The sequence below is a fragment of the Falco peregrinus genome, chromosome 8, assembly GCF_023634155.1.
Source record: "Falco peregrinus isolate bFalPer1 chromosome 8, bFalPer1.pri, whole genome shotgun sequence".
Lineage (NCBI taxonomy): Eukaryota > Metazoa > Chordata > Aves > Falconiformes > Falconidae > Falco > Falco peregrinus.
This window is the reverse complement of record NC_073728.1, coordinates 4,367,975-4,388,178: the sequence shown is the minus strand read 5'-3', so window position 1 is coordinate 4,388,178 and position 20,204 is coordinate 4,367,975. Positions and strand designations below refer to the sequence as shown.

Sequence of the window (20,204 nt, the reverse complement as noted above, 5' to 3'; positions counted from 1 at the left end):
AAAAAGGATCGCCTGCATTTGTTTAGTTTTTCAGAGTAGATGCTGAATACTGTGATAGTATAGGCACTATAAGAAAAGTCAGGAGGATAACTTTTCAGGGACTTTGTATGAGTTTATAGAATGAGTTACAGATGTGCAGGTGTCTTCAAAATTAATGAGATGGATTAATGGATGCCAAATATGTTTTTTTAGGGTGTAGCACGTTAATTCTTGTGCTAAATAGTACAGATGGATATACAGGTATGCATACAGAGATACATGTGTGTCACACGTGTGTATATATATAGGTGTAGCATGTATATATGCACATGTATGAGATACATATGTGTCACTGTAAAGTTGTATGACAAAGAATCCATACAACTCCTGAGTTTCCACTGTCTTTTTTTTTTTTTTTTTTTTCTCTCAGTAATACATTTCTCCCTTCCTCTCTACAGAAGGAGACTTTCTTTTCAGGCACTGAAGTATGACAGCAGTAAACAAGTAGGCAAGGAGACATTTCCCTTTTAAAGCGTCCTAGTCCAGGTTTGCCTTCCATTGGCTCCAAAGCTCGTCATCATTTTTTCCGTTTCCCTCTTCCATGTAGAAAATTATCCAGGTACGGCAGGTACAAAACCCCCTGTATCCTATGAGCCATTAACAAAAATTCATAGTAATGCCTTTCATTTTAGGAGAGAATTATACAGCAAACTGGATAGCTTCTGGAAAAGCACAAGAAACGGTCAGGAAATAACCTAGAAGATGTTAGGAGTGGAGCAGGAGGAAGCTGCTCCTGATCTGGGGGCTGCACGGTGGGAAGGGGATTCAGCAGGTCCATGCTGGCATCAGAACAGAACCTGGCCTCTGTTGTGCGAAGTGGCAGAAAGGCACCACTAAAAAAAGAAATTGAGGAAAGCCAGAAAGAACAAGCTGTTTCTCAGCAGATATGTGAGAATGGAGCAACTCCCACGGGAGGCCAAGCACGAAGGAGAAATGGCCCAGCCAGCATGGCTGCCTAGTATCTTAATATAGCAGACTTGGCAAAGCAAGGGGGTGAGGCTCGGTGGAGGAGGAGAGCTGGGTTTGCTTTCCCAAAACCCCATTTGCAATAGCAAAGAAATCCCTTTGGCTCTGTTCCAGCAAACCATTAGGATTCAGTGATCTGGCAGGGAAATCCAGCTGCTGGAGGTGCATTCCTCAGTGTTTCTTGCACACCCTGCCTGCCCCATGTCTGCAGAAGGTCTGTACTCGGTGGGGGATTAGCTAAATGTCTGGACAAGCGGAGACCCCATCCTGCTGTTACCAGCATTTGTTCTCTCTCCTGCTAGCCCCCGCCTCCCCACAAGCATTTTTGGAAGCAAGTCGACATGGCATATGCATGGTCTTGTGCGAGCTTGTGCAGCAGACCTGGGAAGGGGCAGTTCCCAGCATGGGCTTCTGCAGGATCAGGCTGAGCTTTTCTGATGTGTGTGAATAAGATACTGCTTTTGCCTACTCCTGACTAACTTTTCTCTCTCAAAACAAAAATAATACAAGCAAACCAAAAGGTATTGACAACATTGCACAGTAAAAGTCACTTCTAGACCTAAATCCAGGGCACTGCCTCTGCAATGCTGATTGGTAGGTAGGGACATGATATATTAAATATTGTGCTCTTTCCTCACTGTTACTGTCTTTTATATGGCAGCTATCCCACAGTCTTTCCGATTCCCTGCTCTCATTTCCATCCTTTTGAACCCTAGACCTTACTGACTCTTGTTTTTCTTTGTTTTCCCTGTTTTGTTGGTGCCTGTTGGGTTCTGTCCCATCCTTTGCTTTGAGGACTTTGTCTCTGCCCTGGCACTTTGCCGGTGTTTCTTTCTCGGCAGCCTTTCAGCTCCTTCCTTCAGTTCCTCATCCTTCCCACTGACTCCTTCCCTCACACTTTCTCTCTCTTATGCACATCCCACTGTTTCATTTGTTACCCACATTTTCCTATTTGTTTTCTCCTCCCACGCACTTCTTCCTGTCTTAATGCCTCCCTCCATTCCCAGCTGGATGTCAACTATTGTATCATTAAGAAGGAATGGGAACTGATCAAACAAAAATATCAGATGGATTGATTTTTAGGACTGGATCCTGTCAGTCTTACTTTTTTTTTTAGTGAAAGAATTTACAACCGCTCCAAAATCCATGAAAACTTTTCCAGGTTCTCACCTTATTTTAAACTGTGTGTCATATATATTACGTATGTATGTCATACATAGTATTTTAGTGCTACTGCATAATACGATCTTGCTTTAATTGAGATCTCCATGCTGTTAAACCTAACCCAGAAACACAGGCTTCGATGTACTGCAGGCTTGCCTTTCATTTGAAGAGGTGTGCAGTGGCACGCGGAGGATAAAGTCATTCTTCCAAAGAGCTGACACCTGGACATGCAAACAGAAACCCCTTTCTTCTCAGATTTACATAGGACCTAATTACATGGGTCACAGGTCTTTCATGACATATCACCTCTTAATGTTTTCAATCATAACCTGCTCACTGACTTCCAATCTCCAGCAATCATCAACAGTAAATAGTAAACCTTGTAGGAAAATGAAGGTTATTGAAAAGAAGTCACATAGTGAGTATAGCTTTCACTGTGATAGTGTGGAAGTGACGATCGACTGCAAACGCAGACAACTTCTGTGTGTTCATAATTTGTTTACCGCTAGTCAGACGTTCTTACTGTCCCCTTTTCCATGTCTCTCACAGCCCTGTGTTGAGTTGTAATGATGCAGGGACCAGGCAGCTGGTTAATGCAGCTCATGTTGTCACCCTCACGGGGCTTATTTGCCTACAGGCATGTCAGAAGGAACAAGTAATATAAGGGCATATATAACTGTAGTTGGCAGTGTACTGAAAAGATGGTGAAGCTTGCTTTAAATGAATAGCGTGGGACATCAGGAGCTAAGTAGCTGAGAAATAAGATAAATTTGCTTGAATGGAGTGTTGTGTTTCTGTAGTTAGGCTGTGCCTGGTACTTGATCTAAATGAGGTATGTGTACATGGTGTGCAGTGCAGACATCCCCTGTGTGCGATTTGTTCCTAACACTGTCTTGCACATTTTCGGTATCTAGCACAGTTCACCTCACTCGTACTTCTACGCAGCTTAAGCCTGATGGGAGGAGTAAAGCAGGCAGAGCCAGACTCTCCTCGCCGGAGTTAATGGCATAGGGCGTTACAATGACCTGCCTGTTACAATGTCCTCCCTGTGTTCAGGACTTTGAACGTTTGGGGGTTTTTTTCCCCCCAAACCTTTAGGGAGGAGTGTGGAGCGATTGATACTATGTTAATTGGTGTTCTGGTGTTTCGTTGTGTGCCTGCACAAGCCTGAGCCTGTGCGCGCTGCTGCTTCATCCTGGCAAGGTGATAGCGAGCCATGCATCCTTTGTCAGTGCAATCGGCATTTGGTTTAGCTGTTGGGGATCCCATTGAGAGCTTGCTCTGTCTCTCCGTTTTGGGTTTTGACTGTTGACTGAGTGCATGTCCCCTTGGGCTTGCTAACTGTTTTTCCTAATTCTTCTCCTGCAACAGGTGCTATAGGTTTTCTGACTGCTTTGCACTAGCGCACAGCAGACTGTCGAGTAAGGGGAACGTAGGAGGCAGTTGCACCCACAAAAAAGTCTTACAATCTCTTGTGATGATCTGGTGTGATCATCTGTTAAGATATTCCAAGAAGCTGTATGGACAAGTTGTTCCAAGGCCAGTACTGAAGGGAGTAAAGAGAACCATGTTTATTACTAAACCTGGGCTGTGTATTGCAGCTGCGTTCCGTGGGAGAGGAGGTGTTGGAGAGTTTAAAGCTATCGACTGGCAGAGGAGCAATGCTAGTGTCCAACCTTGCTGCCACCCAGTATAACACGGCTTCCAGTTTGGATCAATTCGAGCTGTCAGACCCCAATTTACTAACCATGGTAGAAAGGACACGAGTTTTCTTCCAGAAGGTCAGTATCATTTAAGGTTACTGAAAGTGAGGAAATCTGTTCCACCTTTATAGGGAAAAGATTGCTGTGGAGTTTTTAGAAGCTGCACAGTTATAATGAATAATGAATGTATGGTACTTTGTGTAGTGTTTAGCTCAGTCTGAGAAAGGGAAAATAATGGAAGTCTCTTCTTTCTGCCTGTGTGTTCAAACGAAGGAAAATCAAAGCTGTTATACCAGAGCTATATATCAGCTAACATATTTTAGGAACTGTGGAATGATCATAATTACAAAAAAGTCCTCCAGAGAGAAATTATGACTCATAGTTTATGTTCTCTTTAGTGTTGCTATGGAAAAAGAGGTTAGTGCCAACGGTCATACAGCAATATTAATCTCTGATCTGAAAGAAAAATAAATAACAATCTCTAGCTTAACCCAAAGCGGATTTATTCTCAGTTACCACCGCACACTCCATTAAAGGGGATAACCGTGTAAGAAAAATTAAAGATGACATTGATTATCAGTTCTCAACATGCAGTTAGAGTGAGTTCCTTATTTGAATGTGTGCACTTCAGACTCCTACAAATGACTTGGCGGAGTGAGAGGAAGAGAAAAAAGGCATTTTGATCAAAAGGAGGGCATAAAGATCAGCCGCCACCGACAGCTGCAAGTATGCTGATTAAAATTTCTTTATGCATGCACTTAGGCTCAGCCTGGGGTTGATGCTGGTTCAAATGCAGATTCTGAAACAAGACCCTGGCAAATGGGCAGTTTAAAGTGGTGGAAAGTGGCTATCAGCCTTTTTCCATTTATTTGGGAAAGTAAGGGCTGTGAGTCAGAGCGGCGGATACTTATGTGCTGAGTCAGCACCCTCCGGGCTGCTCTGGCAGTTGTTTCCTGCCAGTTGTTTAGTTGCCTAGGCAAAACCCTAACCAGGACTGGGGCCAAACAGCTGCGTGCTTGCTTTGCTCCACTGGTCAACCTTCTTTGCATGCAGGAAGACTACTTGCCAGTGTTCTCTTGACACCCAGAGCGAGCATGTATGTCTTAGTGGGTCACAGTAAAACTTGTCTACCTGCGTACGTGACTTTATTTTCAGGAGTTGGAGCTACGCTTGCTCCGTTGTTTGCAGTTACCGATAGCGAAGACCCTGCGGTCAGAACTTTGCTTGAAATTTTGCTCACAATGCACCCTGCAAAGCAGGCTATAGCTTTCCTTTCTGCCACACTGTTGCATCTGCCATGCTGATGGCAGTAAAACTTTTTATTCTGTTGATGAGCTAAGCAGATTGGATTGGGGAGATACACGGATCTCATGTCCTGTATCTACGCGTGCAGCTCTTACTGACGGTCACAGGAGTTGTACGTGTGGCCCAAACACATTGTACGGCTCATAGAGTTGTCTGAGCCAGCTGAAGGCTTTCCATTGACATTCAGGGTTGGACTGGTCCCTTGGCGAGCAGTTTGCCCTCTAGCAAATTGCCATTGCTTCACTAATTCTTCTGAGTTTACCCCTTTTTTTTTCTTTTTTTTTTCTTTTTTTTTTTTTTTTTTTGTTGTTTTGTTTTTTCTTTTGAAGTGTGTGACTATCAGGCTTCAGCTGTGTAACTGTGTGGCATCACAGCCTGTAACGACAAATGGGTTTCACTGCATCGGTGTAAAAGGCATACAGGTATATTTTTACCTTCTGATCCTTTTCTTCTTCCTTTCTTCTGTCTCTTTAATTGTCAAACATGTTTCAGTCAGGCCCGTCTGAGGGCTTTCACTGCACTCTCTTATTTGACAGTGAAATGGTCCAGAAAGCCCCTATCTGTGCCTTTTCACGGAGGAGCTGGCTCATGGATTAGCGCGTGGGGGTCAACGGGATGCTCTTTGCCCTTTCCCCTAAAAGGGGACAGAAATGTCAGCTGGATTTCTGGCATTGAAAATGGAAGTATCAGCAGCTGCTGAGTGCTGCTAGTTTAAATATTTATACCGTAAGGACTTCATCACACCCTCTTTCTTTGTGCAACGCTCCCACTGATTTCAGTGGAGGTCAGACTCTGAATCCATGCAGCAGCTAACAGGTCAGGTCTTCCAAGTAATAATGGTACGAGCGGAGCTCACAGGCAGGCGCCGTACCCGTGTTACTGTGTCAGGAAGGGTAAACAAGCAGTTTTTTCAAAAAGTAATTATGTAGACAAACCTGTCAGCACAAGCATGGAATACCCATGCGTATGTGTGACATCTGCCAGCCTGACAAGATCCAGGCACATACTTCAGATACTTGAAAGAATACAGTGCTGCTGGTGCTTCAGTCTGTCTCCTCCCCAAAACAGTTAAGTTTTGCAGACTAATGTTTTCAGTCAAGACTCCAGAATAGGAGGAGAGGGGAAGAAAGAGCCTGGTGACATCTCAGGATCCTGAGCTTGCTTCTTCCTCTGGTTTATAGGACAGCACCAAATCAGACATTCATGAGTTGAGCAAACATTTTTCTCTCTTGCAAAGCATGGTTCCTTATGTTAGGATTACAGGCCTGCTCATCCTTGTAAATGTGTGATCATGATGGAGAAAACATTTAATTCTAGTCCTGCAACTGATGGCTGTGTGCGTAACGTATCCTGAAGTGGGTATTTGAACTAATTCTCACAGATGCTCGGTATCCGCATTTCCAATGGTTTTACTGGATGGCATTGTAATGCTCTTAACACACTGCGCATGGGATTCGTTTCAGCATCTCTAAAACTGTATAAAGCGTGGCCAGGGGTATTGTTTGCATTAAAGCTTAGCAGGACAAACAAACCAGGCATATCTGAAAGGGAAATGTAAACATGATGTTGGGGTTCCTGGTTAGCGCTGGGTGGCTGTGGGAAGTTGACAGCTGTTACATAAAGGTTAAACGTGCATTCTTTGGACTGTCAGTAAAATTAAGCCTGCTAAAGACTATGTGGCACTCTAGAAGACATGAGTTTATCTGTGTGCATAAACAGAGTATACACTTCAATATAAATATGCTTTAAGGACTATTTAAAGTATTAGAAGTGTGCTGCAGTCCAATAAAAAAATGCAGATGGAGCTAGCAGATTTTGGAAAGTGCCTGACTACATTTGGATGGGCTAGAGATCTGACAAGTGTTTGGAAAGCAAAGCACTGCTGTTCACGTTGCTAAATAACAGCAGAGGATGAGAAAGAAAATGGTATAGGTACAATAGGGACGTGAACTTTAGTAATAAATGCTTGACCTTTAAATTTCATCTTTGCCAGCCTCTCAGGCTGCTTCTCCCAAAGACTGACGTGGCTGTGTGCTTTATGTTATGCTTTTATTTGTCATTTTTGTAGTTAGTTACAAGTAAAAATGATTGAAATCCATTGTAGTTAATACAAAATAAAAATATAGCTGCACGAGTTATGCCATGATTTTTCTTACAGACAGTATCACCTGTATGATACCACACACTTAAGAGCTTAACTCTTGATAGTACTCGCCTACACTAAGCTCTTACCAACTAACTTCCAGTGTGATTTACTGGTAACAGATATTACCCCTGTGGAGTAATACCTGTTAATCATATCATAATGATATTTTTGTTTTTTGTAGTTTTTATTTCCCCTGTAATTTGTGGTACTAAATACAAGTTGAAGGAAGCAACCTTTTAGTGCAATGTTAAGCATCAGTAGAATTTTATATATATTTTTATATATATATAAAAAAATAATCCACTGCATAAGCAAACAAGGATGTAAGGTAACTGTTGTGGGCATTATGCTTCCCTTTCCTCCCTTCCCCCTTACCTTTGTTAAGTGACAAGAATGAACATTCATAGTGAACAAACTACCCCGTAACCTCTCAGTTTCAATTAATTTTGAAAAATCACTGGTAATTTTGAGAGTAGGTAGGTGGCTTTGATGAAAGTTATTAGCAGAGAATCAAATCCTGTGGCTTTGCCGAGTCATCCTTACGTAAACTCATCCCTGCTATGAAGTTCAATCCGTAACACTTTGTTCCCTTTTAGACGTGCTTAAAAGAGTATTTAACTTTTTTTGAAAAAGTTGTCCTTACATCCCTGTAGTTATCTAAATTCTGTGTAGATATAGCTCTATATATGAAATACTTGTAAAAAGATAAATTATGCTATTTTCAAAATACTCTGAGATACAAAGTTGTGCCAGGTGCAAAGTTTGATAGTATATTGCTATAGAGACTAAAAATTAATTAGTGTTATCTAAGTATATATACTTTAAGCTGGGAATATAGATTTAATATTTTGGGGTTTTATTTTTGCCTTTTTTTTAAAAATTACATTTCATAGCATCTCATACTTTCTTCAGACTATCTCCATGTTCCTATCAAATTCCTTCTGTGTTTCTATTTTTTTTTCTTCTTCTCCATTTCTCATCCCTTAAAGGTACAGTAACTGATCATACATTCATGCTTGTCACTAACGTACTTCCATAACTCCGGTAGATTAGAAAACATTTTTTCATTTCCACCTAAACACAGTCATTTCTTCTAAGTGAATGGCGAGAGACTACTGGCAAAAATCCTTCCCTGACTGAAATGGGTGAAGCCAACTTTTCCTCTGCTCTTTTAGTCATACAGCATCGTGGAGCAAAGCCCCAAACCGACCATACGTGACTGCGTGGTTACTGAGGCTGTTGGTATTCACGGAGCATAGCAAGGAAACCCGAATCAAATGTTCCCGTTGGTATTTCTACATTTACATACAAAACTACTCACAGTGCTGTGAAATACTGAGAGAAGAAAGCAGAACAAAAAAGTCTGGGTTTTGACTACTCTCCATGCGTTCCTTTGACCTAACTATGAGGAAGCCAGCTGACCAGCTTGCTCCTAGTAGACGTGCTCGTTTCCTGATAGTCTTTTATGCCAGCTGACAGCATCTCTAAATTCATAAACACTGGTGACTTGGCCTAAAACGGAGCATGTTGCAGCCTGTGTCATTGACCTCGTTCACTCTGCATTCCAACACGATGCAATAAATTACCACTGCAGAGAAAAGGATGGAAGAAGCTGAATTACTACGACTGGCTGTGTAGCAGAAACCAGTTAACTCGCCTAAGTAAAACTGTGCATCGGGAAGGCGAAGGAAGGCTCGGGTTGATTACGCTGTGTGGTCTATCTGCAGGACAGCTGCTTGGGTCGTTTCTTCATCAGATTGTTCCGTTTCCCCACCGACTGGGTTGTTTCTTTCATCGTACAGTTTCTGGCTAGAAACTTCTAGAGGCACCCCATACTCTTCATCATCTTCAACAATGGACAGCTCAATGTTGTTGTCCATCCTGGCATTCCCTACCATTCTGGCTTCCTTCTCTAGAGAATCGGCTACTGCTTTGCCCTCCTCAGCCAGGGAGGTGGTAGGTGTCATATCGGAGTGCATGTCGGCGAATGACATTTCATCCTCGTTTTCAGCTTGGTCGTTGCTTGTAGTTTCTGTCGGTCTGTCCTCAGCTTCAGCGGGGCTTTCTCCTTCACGGGCTTTCTTCACATTGAACGCGATGGGAGATACTTTGAAAGCTGAACTCTTTGAAGAAGAGGATTTCTGATGATGTACAGTAAGCGATTTCTTGATCTTTTCTCTCCGTTCAGGTGAGACAATCTTTGTGCTGATCTTGTTCATCTTCTTCTCGATGTTTTGGCGGGAAAATGCTTTCTTGAGGCTGTCCACCTTCTTGAGGCTGGATCTTTTAATTTTCTCAGCTCTTGATTCCTCTGTTTTCTCCTCTGCACTGTCATCCACATCATCTTCCTCATGAAACATTTCATCATCTGAACACAACTCCACTGTGTGCAAGGTTTCTTCCAGTGTTTTGTTCTCATCCACAAGCTCCTCTTTTCCTTCTGTAATGCTGGGGATAGGCTCTTTTGCAAAAACACTGGCAGGGATCTCATTTTCCTCCTGAAAGAATTGACAATATTTGAGTTTCATAGTTCACACGGCACAAATTTAATAAACAAAGCACAAACCCTGTGCTTCCCCCCTCCCCTCAGTGAGATGAAGAATGCTGAACACTTCTTGTTGTTTCAGTATATTTAACCAGTAACAAGCCACTCAAAGCCCACTGAACCATTATCTGGTAAAGTTTAAGACTAATGAGCTGTCAGCTGTAAGATTTCTCTTTTGGAGGGACTTGGAATGTATACAGAATGGAAATCCTGTTCTTTGTCATTTAAATTAGACACTCTTGCAATAAGAGTTTAGCTGTGTAGTTGTACACCTATCCCTGGGGAGAAGGGATCGTGTGGTGGCTAAAGGGGTTGTGCTACAGACCCCTGCCTAGTCCTACAGAAGTCATATACACCCCCTCCCCACCCCCCGGCCCAAGATTTCAGTTTCTCAAGCCAAAGACTGGAAATATCTCTGCAGAGGTGTTAGTTGCATCTGAGAGGTATCTTGGATGTCAAAATTCAGTTAGGGCTTTCACTGGATTTTTAGAAAAAAGTATGTTGCTGTTAAAAATGGATTGCTGATACTGAGAAGCCATGCAGTCCACGATGCATAGAGTATGTGCTATTTTACAGCTGTTTACAGAAAAAGTTGGCAAATTTGGTTGGTAAATTGGTGAATATGAAAAATATGGACAGGACGGCTCCTTGAAAAACAAAAGTTTATGGCACACAAAACCAGACAGACACTATACCACCTAGAAAACACTAGTAGTCATTTCTAGGTAACAGGAAAATTACTGCTTTTTAGAAACCAAACCAAGAAAGGGCATGGAAAGAAAGAAGGTATCTGAAAACAACACGCTGAACAAAGGCAGATGCTGCAACTTGTAATGAAGGACCTCTGTGACTGCCGAGTGCAGAAGCTCTGCAACCCCGAGAGTTCAGAGGCGGCACAATAAACACTCTGTTCTGCGGTGGGTTTTGCAGGCATCTGCCCATGCAAAGCAAGCGAGGCTCCTCGCACACTCCCTTTTTCTTTCAGGATTGTTACGCCTTAGATCTGCATAGTCTCTTTTCATTACCTTTTTTATCACTTTCAGACAGAGTGCATGCAACATCACTTGGTCATATGGATTTTCTCCTCTCACCCCCCGCCCCCCCCGCCCTGACTTATCTTTAGATACAGAAGGTGGTAAGTGCTGAGTGAAATGGCTGTAATAGTCTCAGATCTGTCCCAGCGGGCTGGAGTGTACAGTTGAGGGGAAAAAAGGCCACATGCACTTCAAAGTTCACGCTCATTATTTCAGGACTGAGCATGCAATTGTGATCACTGGAGAGAACAGTGGCTTGGGTTAAATTTGCTGTCAAGGCTGTATAAGGATGTTGTACATAGTTGTTTTTAAAAACAAAATAGTCCTGACTACCTCATAGTGCTTCTGGTACTCAGGAATATGCACGTGGGCAAGCAGAATCATTTTATACCATATAGACGCAGTATATAATCGTATATGCTGGGATTCATGTGTGTTGATGAATACACCTCAAGGATATAAAAATGAAAAGCATCAAAAAAAGGGATGGGGTTTTGGCAGTTGGTATCTGCTTTCCTTGTACGGTTTCCACACACCTTTCTGGCCCAGCGGCTTCAGTCAGATACGCTGGCACAGATGAAAGCTAATAAAGCCAGCGCTCTTCTCCCGACACCTATAATGTTGTTGCAGCTATCGGCAACAGTGACCAAGATAACAAAACAAAGACAGCCTGCACCAGCTTTAAGTGAAGGCAGCTGTAACTGCAGTACAAATATTTATATTTTCTCTCCACTGCAGTTAATGAAATGTGGATTACATGAGTGGGTGCAGTGTTTAAATAATTCCCCAGAGTGTGAGAGCTCAGTATAAAGCATAATTCACGTATCTTGTGCGTTCTTTCCAAACCCAGGTAATCGCGTACATCTGAACGTTCAGGTGAAAGTGCCTGAATGGCATAGAAAACTCTGATTTTAATGAGTGAAGATGGGTTGTAACTTTTAAAGTATCGAATCTGGGAAGGTGGTGTCATATGAGATTGATCACGGTGCAGCCTGAGCCAGAGGTGGGCCTGTGTGGCTCTTCTCAAGGTCAGTTTAGCTGTCTACAGTCTTCACGTTAAACTAAAGTACTGCGTGCAGGCCCTAGAGGAATGTGGACACAGATTTTAATTTGTAATTTTTATCAAGTTAGTGACTGAGTAGAAAGGAGACTGTCAAACTATCCGTATTTATGGAGAAAACAAACCAAACAAAAAGACACTACGCAATGAGCTGATGATTCAATTAAAAGCAGATCCTAGGTGGCTATCGGACAGTACTGGCATTCAAGAAATCACCTCTCCATCTAAGCTTCCTGCGTGGCCCGGGAAAACATCAGCCTCTGGGCATCTATTACTCCGCTTGTAAAATGGGAATGACCTGCTTTCCTATCTCACCTTTCTAAAAGACCTTAGTATCACAGGAACAATTAAAATGCAAATGAAAATAAATTAAGTAAAATGCTTTGGAAATCGGGTGGTGGTATAGCAGGAACGCTCTGTGGTGGAACAGACGTTTCTATTTCAAATACAGTTACTGATAACACGTTGTAAGTGGGCTATTGGTAACTTTTTGGTCTAACAAGTTTATATGACAGCTATATTTTGTTTTGATACATTTTTCAAGCAGCCTGGTACTTCATTTAGGAAGACTAGAACAATACACTGAGAAATGCCAACTGTTACAAACTGCACACCTATTTTCCATGCCAAAAAAAGTAGAACTTTGATCTTTTCTTCTTGATCTAATCTAAAATTCTGAGAAAGCAAGACATCTTTTTATTTTTCACATCCGAGTTCAACAACAGCGCTTTGTATTTTCTCAGATGAGCTTGACTGCAGGTAGTTAGCTCCTCTGAATTTTAGTTTTCCACATAGGAGATGAATAGAATAGCGCAAGTTCCCCGTGTAAAACAACTCTTGCTAATACAATACTTGCAAAGTTAAAATCAGTGCCTTCCCTGTGGCCTTGATCAGCCGTTCTCGGGAACTTCCTATAGGTCATAATCTCATCTCTATCTGTTACCAGAAAGGAAGATAAGATCCTTAATGGTGTACTACAAAACTGGACAGCTGGAGTGAACGGGTAACTAATTTACTCAGAAGTGCTGGATGTCTGATGCTACAAAAGAGAAATCAGTGTGCTTTGGTTTGGGTTCTGTTAATTGGATGTACGAGGCCATGGCCTTCAAGAAGGGGAGATGGCATTTTCCCATGCTGACAGCAGTCCAGGCTCCTCTCTACTTTGTAGATGCTGTTATATGCCTAAATGATTACTAGTCTAAAACTTGTTTTGCAGCACAAAATTTATTGAAAGATGACAAATCCTTCTAAAAACAGCTATAGCTCCACCTATTTTCCTTTGGACAAACGCATGCTCTGCAGCCCGGGATGCTGCCGCAGGGAGGGAGGAGGAGGTTGCTAGCTGCCCATCTGCACGTCCTGGTCCTGTGTAGGCTGAGGCATTGGCTGCACCGTCCCCCAGCCGCCCAAACCACAGCTGGGTCAAGTCCTAGGAGCCTCGAGAGGAATTTTTGTCATTAGTCGATATAAGAGTATTCTCCCTGCAAAGCTCCACTGGGAAATTTAGTAGTTAGATAATAGCATTAATGGCCTGTAATTCTTCTGTTTCCCTCACTTGTTCATTTTTGAGTTTTTCAAAAGATGATTGGAGCGACCCAAACAACAAGGTACAATCAAATGGCAAATTTCCTGTGCCCTCCTCTTGCTTCGTTTCAGCATGAAAACCAAGAGCAGCATCTGGAAGGGACTTGAATTCAGTGTACTTGACCCCAAGCTGTAATTTTGACTTATCTCTCCTATTCACTAATAAACATGACATTTAATTAAAAAAAAAAAATTAAACATGAGCCTTTTTTTATCTTGCATCTTGCTTTTGCAGCTAAAAAAGCAAACAAAACCCCCACCAAACCAGAACCAAAAAGCTGATCATGTGATGAGAACAAAACAGAGGGGAACAATGCCAAAGCTTAACAAGGATTTTTAAAACAGTCACTTTAGTGTTCTGCTGAATTGCTTTGTCACTTGTGGCATTTGTAATAACTTTTGCATCCTCAAATGCTTGGAATGGAGCTCCCTGAAAATATGTCACCAATTAAAGAAATATATGCAGACAGTCTAGGGAGAGAAAACTAAGAGCATTTTAATGGAAAATATGTAAATAGATGAACTTTTCTAAACGTAGTTCATTCTCAGCGTGTACGCTGAGGGAAAGCTGATGCTGGTGGGCAGCAGCACGGTTTCAAAAAATGCAGAGCTGAAGCTCAGTCATGTGTTTTGGCTATGCTCAGTGCTCCCACCAAGTATCAGGGAGTTTGAAGTATATAGTGAACGCAGAACCAACTCGCAAACATGTATTTTTATTTTCATGCCGAGCTGTCTTCCTAAGCTGGAAAAGCAGGTCTTAACAAGAAACATGCTGTGTGAAGTTTGGGATTTTTTTTTTTTTTTTCAGTGGAAAAAAAAGAATACCCCAGCTGAAGAGGAGCCTCAGACATCCAGTTTTCCCTTTTGTTTTTACAGAAATCTGACGTCAGTATAACTTCTCCTTCCTGCAATTGTTTTTCCATAGATTCCTGCTTGGGGCAGGACAGAAACGCAGCCAGCCTTTCTGCTTTTCCTTCTGTGCAATTATGCCAGCAAGGTGGTGGTCCTGCTGACTACCAGGTCATCCCACCTCCAGCTTGTAAGGAGACCCCACGGGGCGATTTCAAGGAGGTGGGCACGCAGGTAAGGCGCCTGCCCAGGCCAGCAGCAGGCACTGGGCACAGCCCAGTAAGCACCCACTATCCCTCTGGGTGCGGCTGCTTCCTCGGTGGAAAATCCCAGCTCCTCCCAGGCTCTGCGGGAGAAAGCCCTGGGTGCTGCCCACCCGGCCACCCTCCTACGCCCCGGGAAGCGCTGCTGGCTGTCCTGGTTTTCCAAACAGCCACACTGCCTGTTAGCAGCAGACCAGTGCCAGGAGCAACTCCCGGCGGACAGATGAATATTTTTACTGAATTTAACTGCAGTATTTCTTTTCAAAGGCTTGTGCTCCTGATCTGCATCGGCTTGGGATCGGTTATGTTCATCTCCCCCTGCCACGGCAACATATTTTCCAGTGAGAGGTGGGAACTGAGTCAACTAAATCCTTGTAAAAGCAATGAAGAACAGACCTGCTGTTCAAAGGTACCAGCCCAGTGGTGGGTGGCGGAGAAGCAGTGGATGTTATTTAGCCATCGTTCTGGGACACAGACCTGTGTCGTTTGCTTTGGGTTTATGCACTTTAGGATCTGGTATTAAGGAAAGACTTGGAGGTTTAGAGAGGCCTTAGCTTTGCAGAGATGCTACGTAGTGTCAGGAAACAAGCAAAGCTAGCTCTCCCCTGTTGGGATACTGCTTCACCCTTCAAACCTTCTTGGTGAGTTTTACCATTACTTTCACCCGGTCCCTGCAAATCACTGCTGCGGGCCAGCAGCAATGGAGATCCCTAGCCAAGGAAGGTAACACGGAGTGCCCTGCACGCACACACACACACACATGTGTTTTAGTCTTTTCTTTCCGCATTATGTCATGTTAAAATGCTAAAATTTGAGTTCTGTGGAGGAAGATGCTGTAGTTGCAATGGCAAGGCCTTAATTCTCGTGCTTGGAGGTATCAGAAACGCCACAAGATTACCTCCCCCAGGCCACGCTGGTGTGCCCTCCCTATGGGAAACCTTCAGGGTCTAGGTCTGAACCTGGAGGGGGGAGCCAGTCATTAGCTAATGGGGCCTGGGAGATGGCAGTCTTTTGACTTGCAGTAATGGATCTTAAATTACTTGCAGAACTGCAGAGAACATGTGTCTTTTAATTTACCCAGTCCCTGGAATAATTTCCACATTCCTTCTGTGGTGGAAACCACTGTGCTCGTACAGGCTGCAGCTCCTCCTCTTCTGGCTTGACAAGCCTGGACTGTAATTTGGGAGAACAATAAGCAGGGAGGTGGGAGCTTCCTTTCTGGGGGAAGTGCCTGTGTACTACCCAGGCCTGCCAGCTTTTAAAATCTAATACTGCTCTGTTGTTTTGGCTTTGTTTAAATTGAAAGAAAACACCCAGCAACCCAAGGAGCAGAATTAGTGACTCGGCCAACAAGCTTAGCATGAGGAGCTGGTGATGTGCCTGAGCTGTGGCTTACTCCAGCCTCATGTTTGCTCTCCCTCCTTCCTTCCCCCAGGGTGTTGTGGAGGTCTGTTTGCTTTTTTTAATTTTAAAGATGTGAAAGTCATGTCCTGTGTTTAGTTAAAGCTCACGCAGTGTTCTATCCAGCCCATTGCTTAAAAAGGGGAAAATATGCAAACTGCTGGTATCACTGGATGGACTCCCAGGAAGTGGAGTTTTTAGCTGCATTTTTAGCTCATCCCTGAATGGGCCAGAAGAGCCTGAGGAGCAAAGCGGGGCGGAGTGAGCCTGAGCGGACAGGGAGCTGCAGTGCTGTCTCTCTCCTGCTTCTGAGGGCAGATGGGATGGCAGTTTCTAGGGGCACTGCTATGATTTAGCAAAATGGGCTCTTTTCTCAAGTTTTCTGAGTTTGCTTAAAAAAAAAAAAAAAAAAAGGGCCCTTTCTTCAAGTTTGCTTAAAAAGCCAAAACAAAACACCACAAACCAAAAAACATCCACAAAAGAACAGCTCTTCTCCCCGTGTACGCTGAGAATGAGTAAAAGACGGCTCTTTCCCAAGTTTGCTGAGAAGAAAAGGCAGCACTTTTCCCAGGTTTGTTAAGAGCAAAACAAGGGCTCCTTCCTCAGATTCACTAACAGTAAACAACAGCTCTTTCTCCAAGTTTGCCATGAGTTAAAGGGGGCTTTTTCCCAAACTCTGCTAAAAGTTAGCAAAACCAAAAGGCTCTTGACCCTTGTTTGCTAGGAGCTCACAAAAAGATAAAGAACTTTCCCCCCACGTTTGTTTGCCGAGAGAGCTGGCAAACAAGACTGCTTAACTTTCCTCAGGTTTGCTAGGAGTTAGCAAAACAGGATTTCCCCTGCAAGTTTCCGAAGAGTAAAAGCGGGCGTTTCTCCTGAATTTGCTAAGAATTGAAGAGGGCTTTCCCCCCAGGTGTGCTAGGAGTTAGCAAAAGACTGCTCCTTCCCCAAGTTTTTCAAGATGAAAAGAAGGTTTTTCTCCCAAGTTTGCCAAGTTCGCACAAAGACAGCTCTTTCCCCAAGTTTGCTAGGAGTGAGCAGAAAAGGGCTCTTCCCTCCAGTTCAGGAGTGAGCTCGCGGGGCCGGGATGCAGGGATGCGGGGCGCAGGGGTGGCCGCAGAGCCTCTCACCTGGAAGATGAGCACCTTGAAGCGGTCCCGCCGGAGCAGCTGGGCGTGATGCTGCTCCAGGCGTCGCACCTGGTCGCATTGCCTCTCCAGCCGCTCCCGCACGGCACGGGTATGGGCACACACCTTCCGCGACTTCTCCAGCAGCTTCTCCACCGCTTCCCCGGTCGCCCCGTGACTGCGGCACAATTTCCCTAGGTCTCCCTGAATACCCCGCACAGCCCCTTCCAAACCCCGCTGCCTCTGTTCCATCTGCCGTTGTTGCCCTTCCACCGCTTCCAACATCGAGACCAGTTTCTCCAGTAAGGCCAGGACGGTCAGGGCATTCACCTGCCCCCCCACCGCCTCCGACGGCGGCAGCGGGGGTACCGCGCTGCCTCCCACCGCCTCCCCCATGGCCGCGCAGGGATGGGGCGCTGGATGCCGCCGCCGCTCTTAAGGGCTGCGCCTTCGCCCTCCCCCGGGGAGGTTTCGGGCAGAGCCCGGCCCCGGTCCCGGCCCGCCCCGGGCGGCCAGGCCGCCCGGGGCGGGCCGGGACCGGGGCCGGGCTCCCGGTGGCTCCCCCCATCCCGTAGCCCCCCCGTGTGGGGCGAGAGGGGGGGACCCGCGCCCCACGCGTGGCGAGAGGCAGCAGCCGCGGCAGCATCAGTAGATGGCAGGAGATACCGCCGAATGGCGGCGGGGGGGGATGGGCAGGGCACGGCGGGGGGGGCGGCTCCAGTCGGGAGTTTGGCTGATAACAAAAAAATTGTTTACCAATTAAGATGCTGCTGCTATAATAATCATTTCAATGATATATTAATATCCACGTGCCGCAGCAAATCTAATAATAACAAAATTTTCTAACGTTAATTTTTATATATATAATAATCGTTTATTAGTATTAACACTATATTATTAAATATAATAATAAAAAGTTATTACGAGTATCAATATGATTGTTATTTAAAAATATCTTAATACTAATGTGCTATAGCAAATATTGTAAGTTCTTAAAAGATATTACTAGAACCAATGTAGTTATTATTAAAATGATATATTAATATTAATATGATATAGCAAATATAAGAATAACGAAGATTTTAGAAATTCAATTGTTACTAGAATCAACATAATTATTAAAATAATATAGGTATATTAATAGTAATATGCCATAACAAATATAACAAAAATTTAAAAATGTAATTATTACTAGAGTCATCATAATTATTAATATAATAATATGTCATAGCAAATATAATAAAAATATATAAAAATTAAATTATTAATAGAATAAATATAATTTGTATTAAAAGCGTACTTTGTTAATATGCCATAGTAAATATAATAATAATGAACAATTATTACTAGAATCAATACAATGATTATTATTAAAATCATATAATAACGTTAATATGCCATAGCAAATATAATAACAAAACATTTTAGAAAATTAAGTTATAGCTAGAATAAATTTTATTATCATCATTAAAATCATATATTAATATTAACACAACATAGCAAATATAAAAATATAATATTGGTATAGTTGTGCTTATATATTATTAATATCTTGATAATTATGTACAGGAATTACCATCATAATTAGCATATGTAAATATATTCACACGTGGTGAATCAAATCTCCCAGCAGTCCTTCCACCGAGCAAGTGCCCCATGCAACATCAGACTGGTCTTTAAAGATAAGTATTTAAACTCTCCCTCTTCCCCTCATCATTATTTTTATTATTGTTATTTTTAATAATATTTTAGATGATGATTATTCCATTCCATTCTTCTCATTCTTATCTTATTATTTCAAAGGAAGAAGGCTGAGGCTGATGCTGCCTGGGCCGCTGGATGGATGGAGGGAGCACCAGGAGATGCGATTCACTGCCCGTGATGTGGCAATTAACTGGGCGCTCTGGTTGCCCAGACTGGATTCTCCGGGACATTTTTTTTGGATAAAAAATCGTAGGGCTAGAAGGGCTGTTTTGGGGGAATAGCAATGCACTGGGGGTGGTGGCAGCGGGACAGTGTTTTCAAGCTTTTGCGAAGCACCAAACGGAGCTGCTTGGCATGGAGAAATACCAAGCTGTTTATTTAGAATAATACATAACTGTTCCCAGGTCTGAGCCAAAGCTGTTATCGTCAGGGAAAATATTACAAAGTTGCACAGACTTGGGTTGCTCATCCATATACTGACATTCTCCAGCACAGTAGATTTCTTTTTATCTTCTGTTCTTGATGTTTGTCTGGTAACAGGACTTCTCGCCGCAACGCGGATGTTTCTAATACCTGGGCATATAAAATTCTAATACTCGGGTAGTGGAAATGCATTACTGTTGAATACTTGGGTGTATAGAATTCTTCCACAATTTTCCTGCATCCTGTAGATTAAAAACACCTACTTGGAGTCTAAATGGCTGTGATCCTCATTCCCGCCCCCCCCCCCTCCCTTTTTTTTTTTGTACGCAGAAAACAAAGTAGTTTAATTATTTTACCATGAAAAGGAATAGAAACTAATGACTTCAGAATAACGCACATGAATTAGCCATTTCAAGCACTGCATGTTTGAGCCCCTGAACGTTCTGCGGTGTGACTGGTTTTGTTCCTTGCTTTTTTTCAGGCTGCAGCTTCTATTCCTTAAGTTGTGGGAGCCTGAAAAATGCTTTGGTGAGTGAGTTCACTTAGGAAAAAAAAATTACCGAGTCTGCCAGAGTTGTCAACAAGGAAAGTATGCTGAGACTGTGAAATATGCAGGCTCAGAGGGGAGTGGACATATTTTAAAGGAACAACCTAAACAAATCCCTTCTGTTTCCTTCCACTGGTGCTCCTCAGCACACTACCTGATCCGCCCTTCCTGAGCCATGTGTGTTTCTGAAGGATGGCTGCTGTCGGCCCTGCTCCTGCCTCGCTCACTTCCTTGCTTTCTCCCTTCTTTTTGGCTGGGACCTCAAGAGCCTGGGTGAGGAGGAGGCATTTTTGCTCACCTTGCTCTGGTGGGGTCTCGCGCACCGTGGGAGAAGGGCAGGAGTC

General features: G+C 43.4%; 1 protein-coding gene and 1 long non-coding RNA gene across 2 annotated transcripts in view; one reads left to right on the top strand and one right to left on the bottom strand.

Annotated features, from left to right (window-relative positions):
* Positions 1-20,204, top strand: part of LOC114013182 (uncharacterized) — a 52,615-nt gene that overhangs the window by 10,046 nt on the left and 22,365 nt on the right. Inside the window, exons 5-8 of the long non-coding RNA XR_008748450.1 lie at positions 12,909-12,965; positions 13,544-14,629; positions 14,926-15,067; positions 19,795-19,841. This is a non-coding gene — a long non-coding RNA (uncharacterized LOC114013182). The remainder of the gene's footprint in view (positions 1-12,908; positions 12,966-13,543; positions 14,630-14,925; positions 15,068-19,794; positions 19,842-20,204) is intronic.
* CAVIN2 (caveolae associated protein 2) lies at positions 7,208-17,630 on the bottom strand. The gene is made up of 2 exons (XM_005241345.4): positions 17,190-17,630; positions 7,208-9,821 (listed from the first exon to the last, which is right to left on the bottom strand). The coding sequence occupies exons 1-2, from the start codon at positions 17,580-17,582 to the stop codon at positions 9,027-9,029; spliced, it is 1,188 nt and encodes a 395-aa protein (XP_005241402.4). The 5' UTR covers positions 17,583-17,630; the 3' UTR covers positions 7,208-9,026.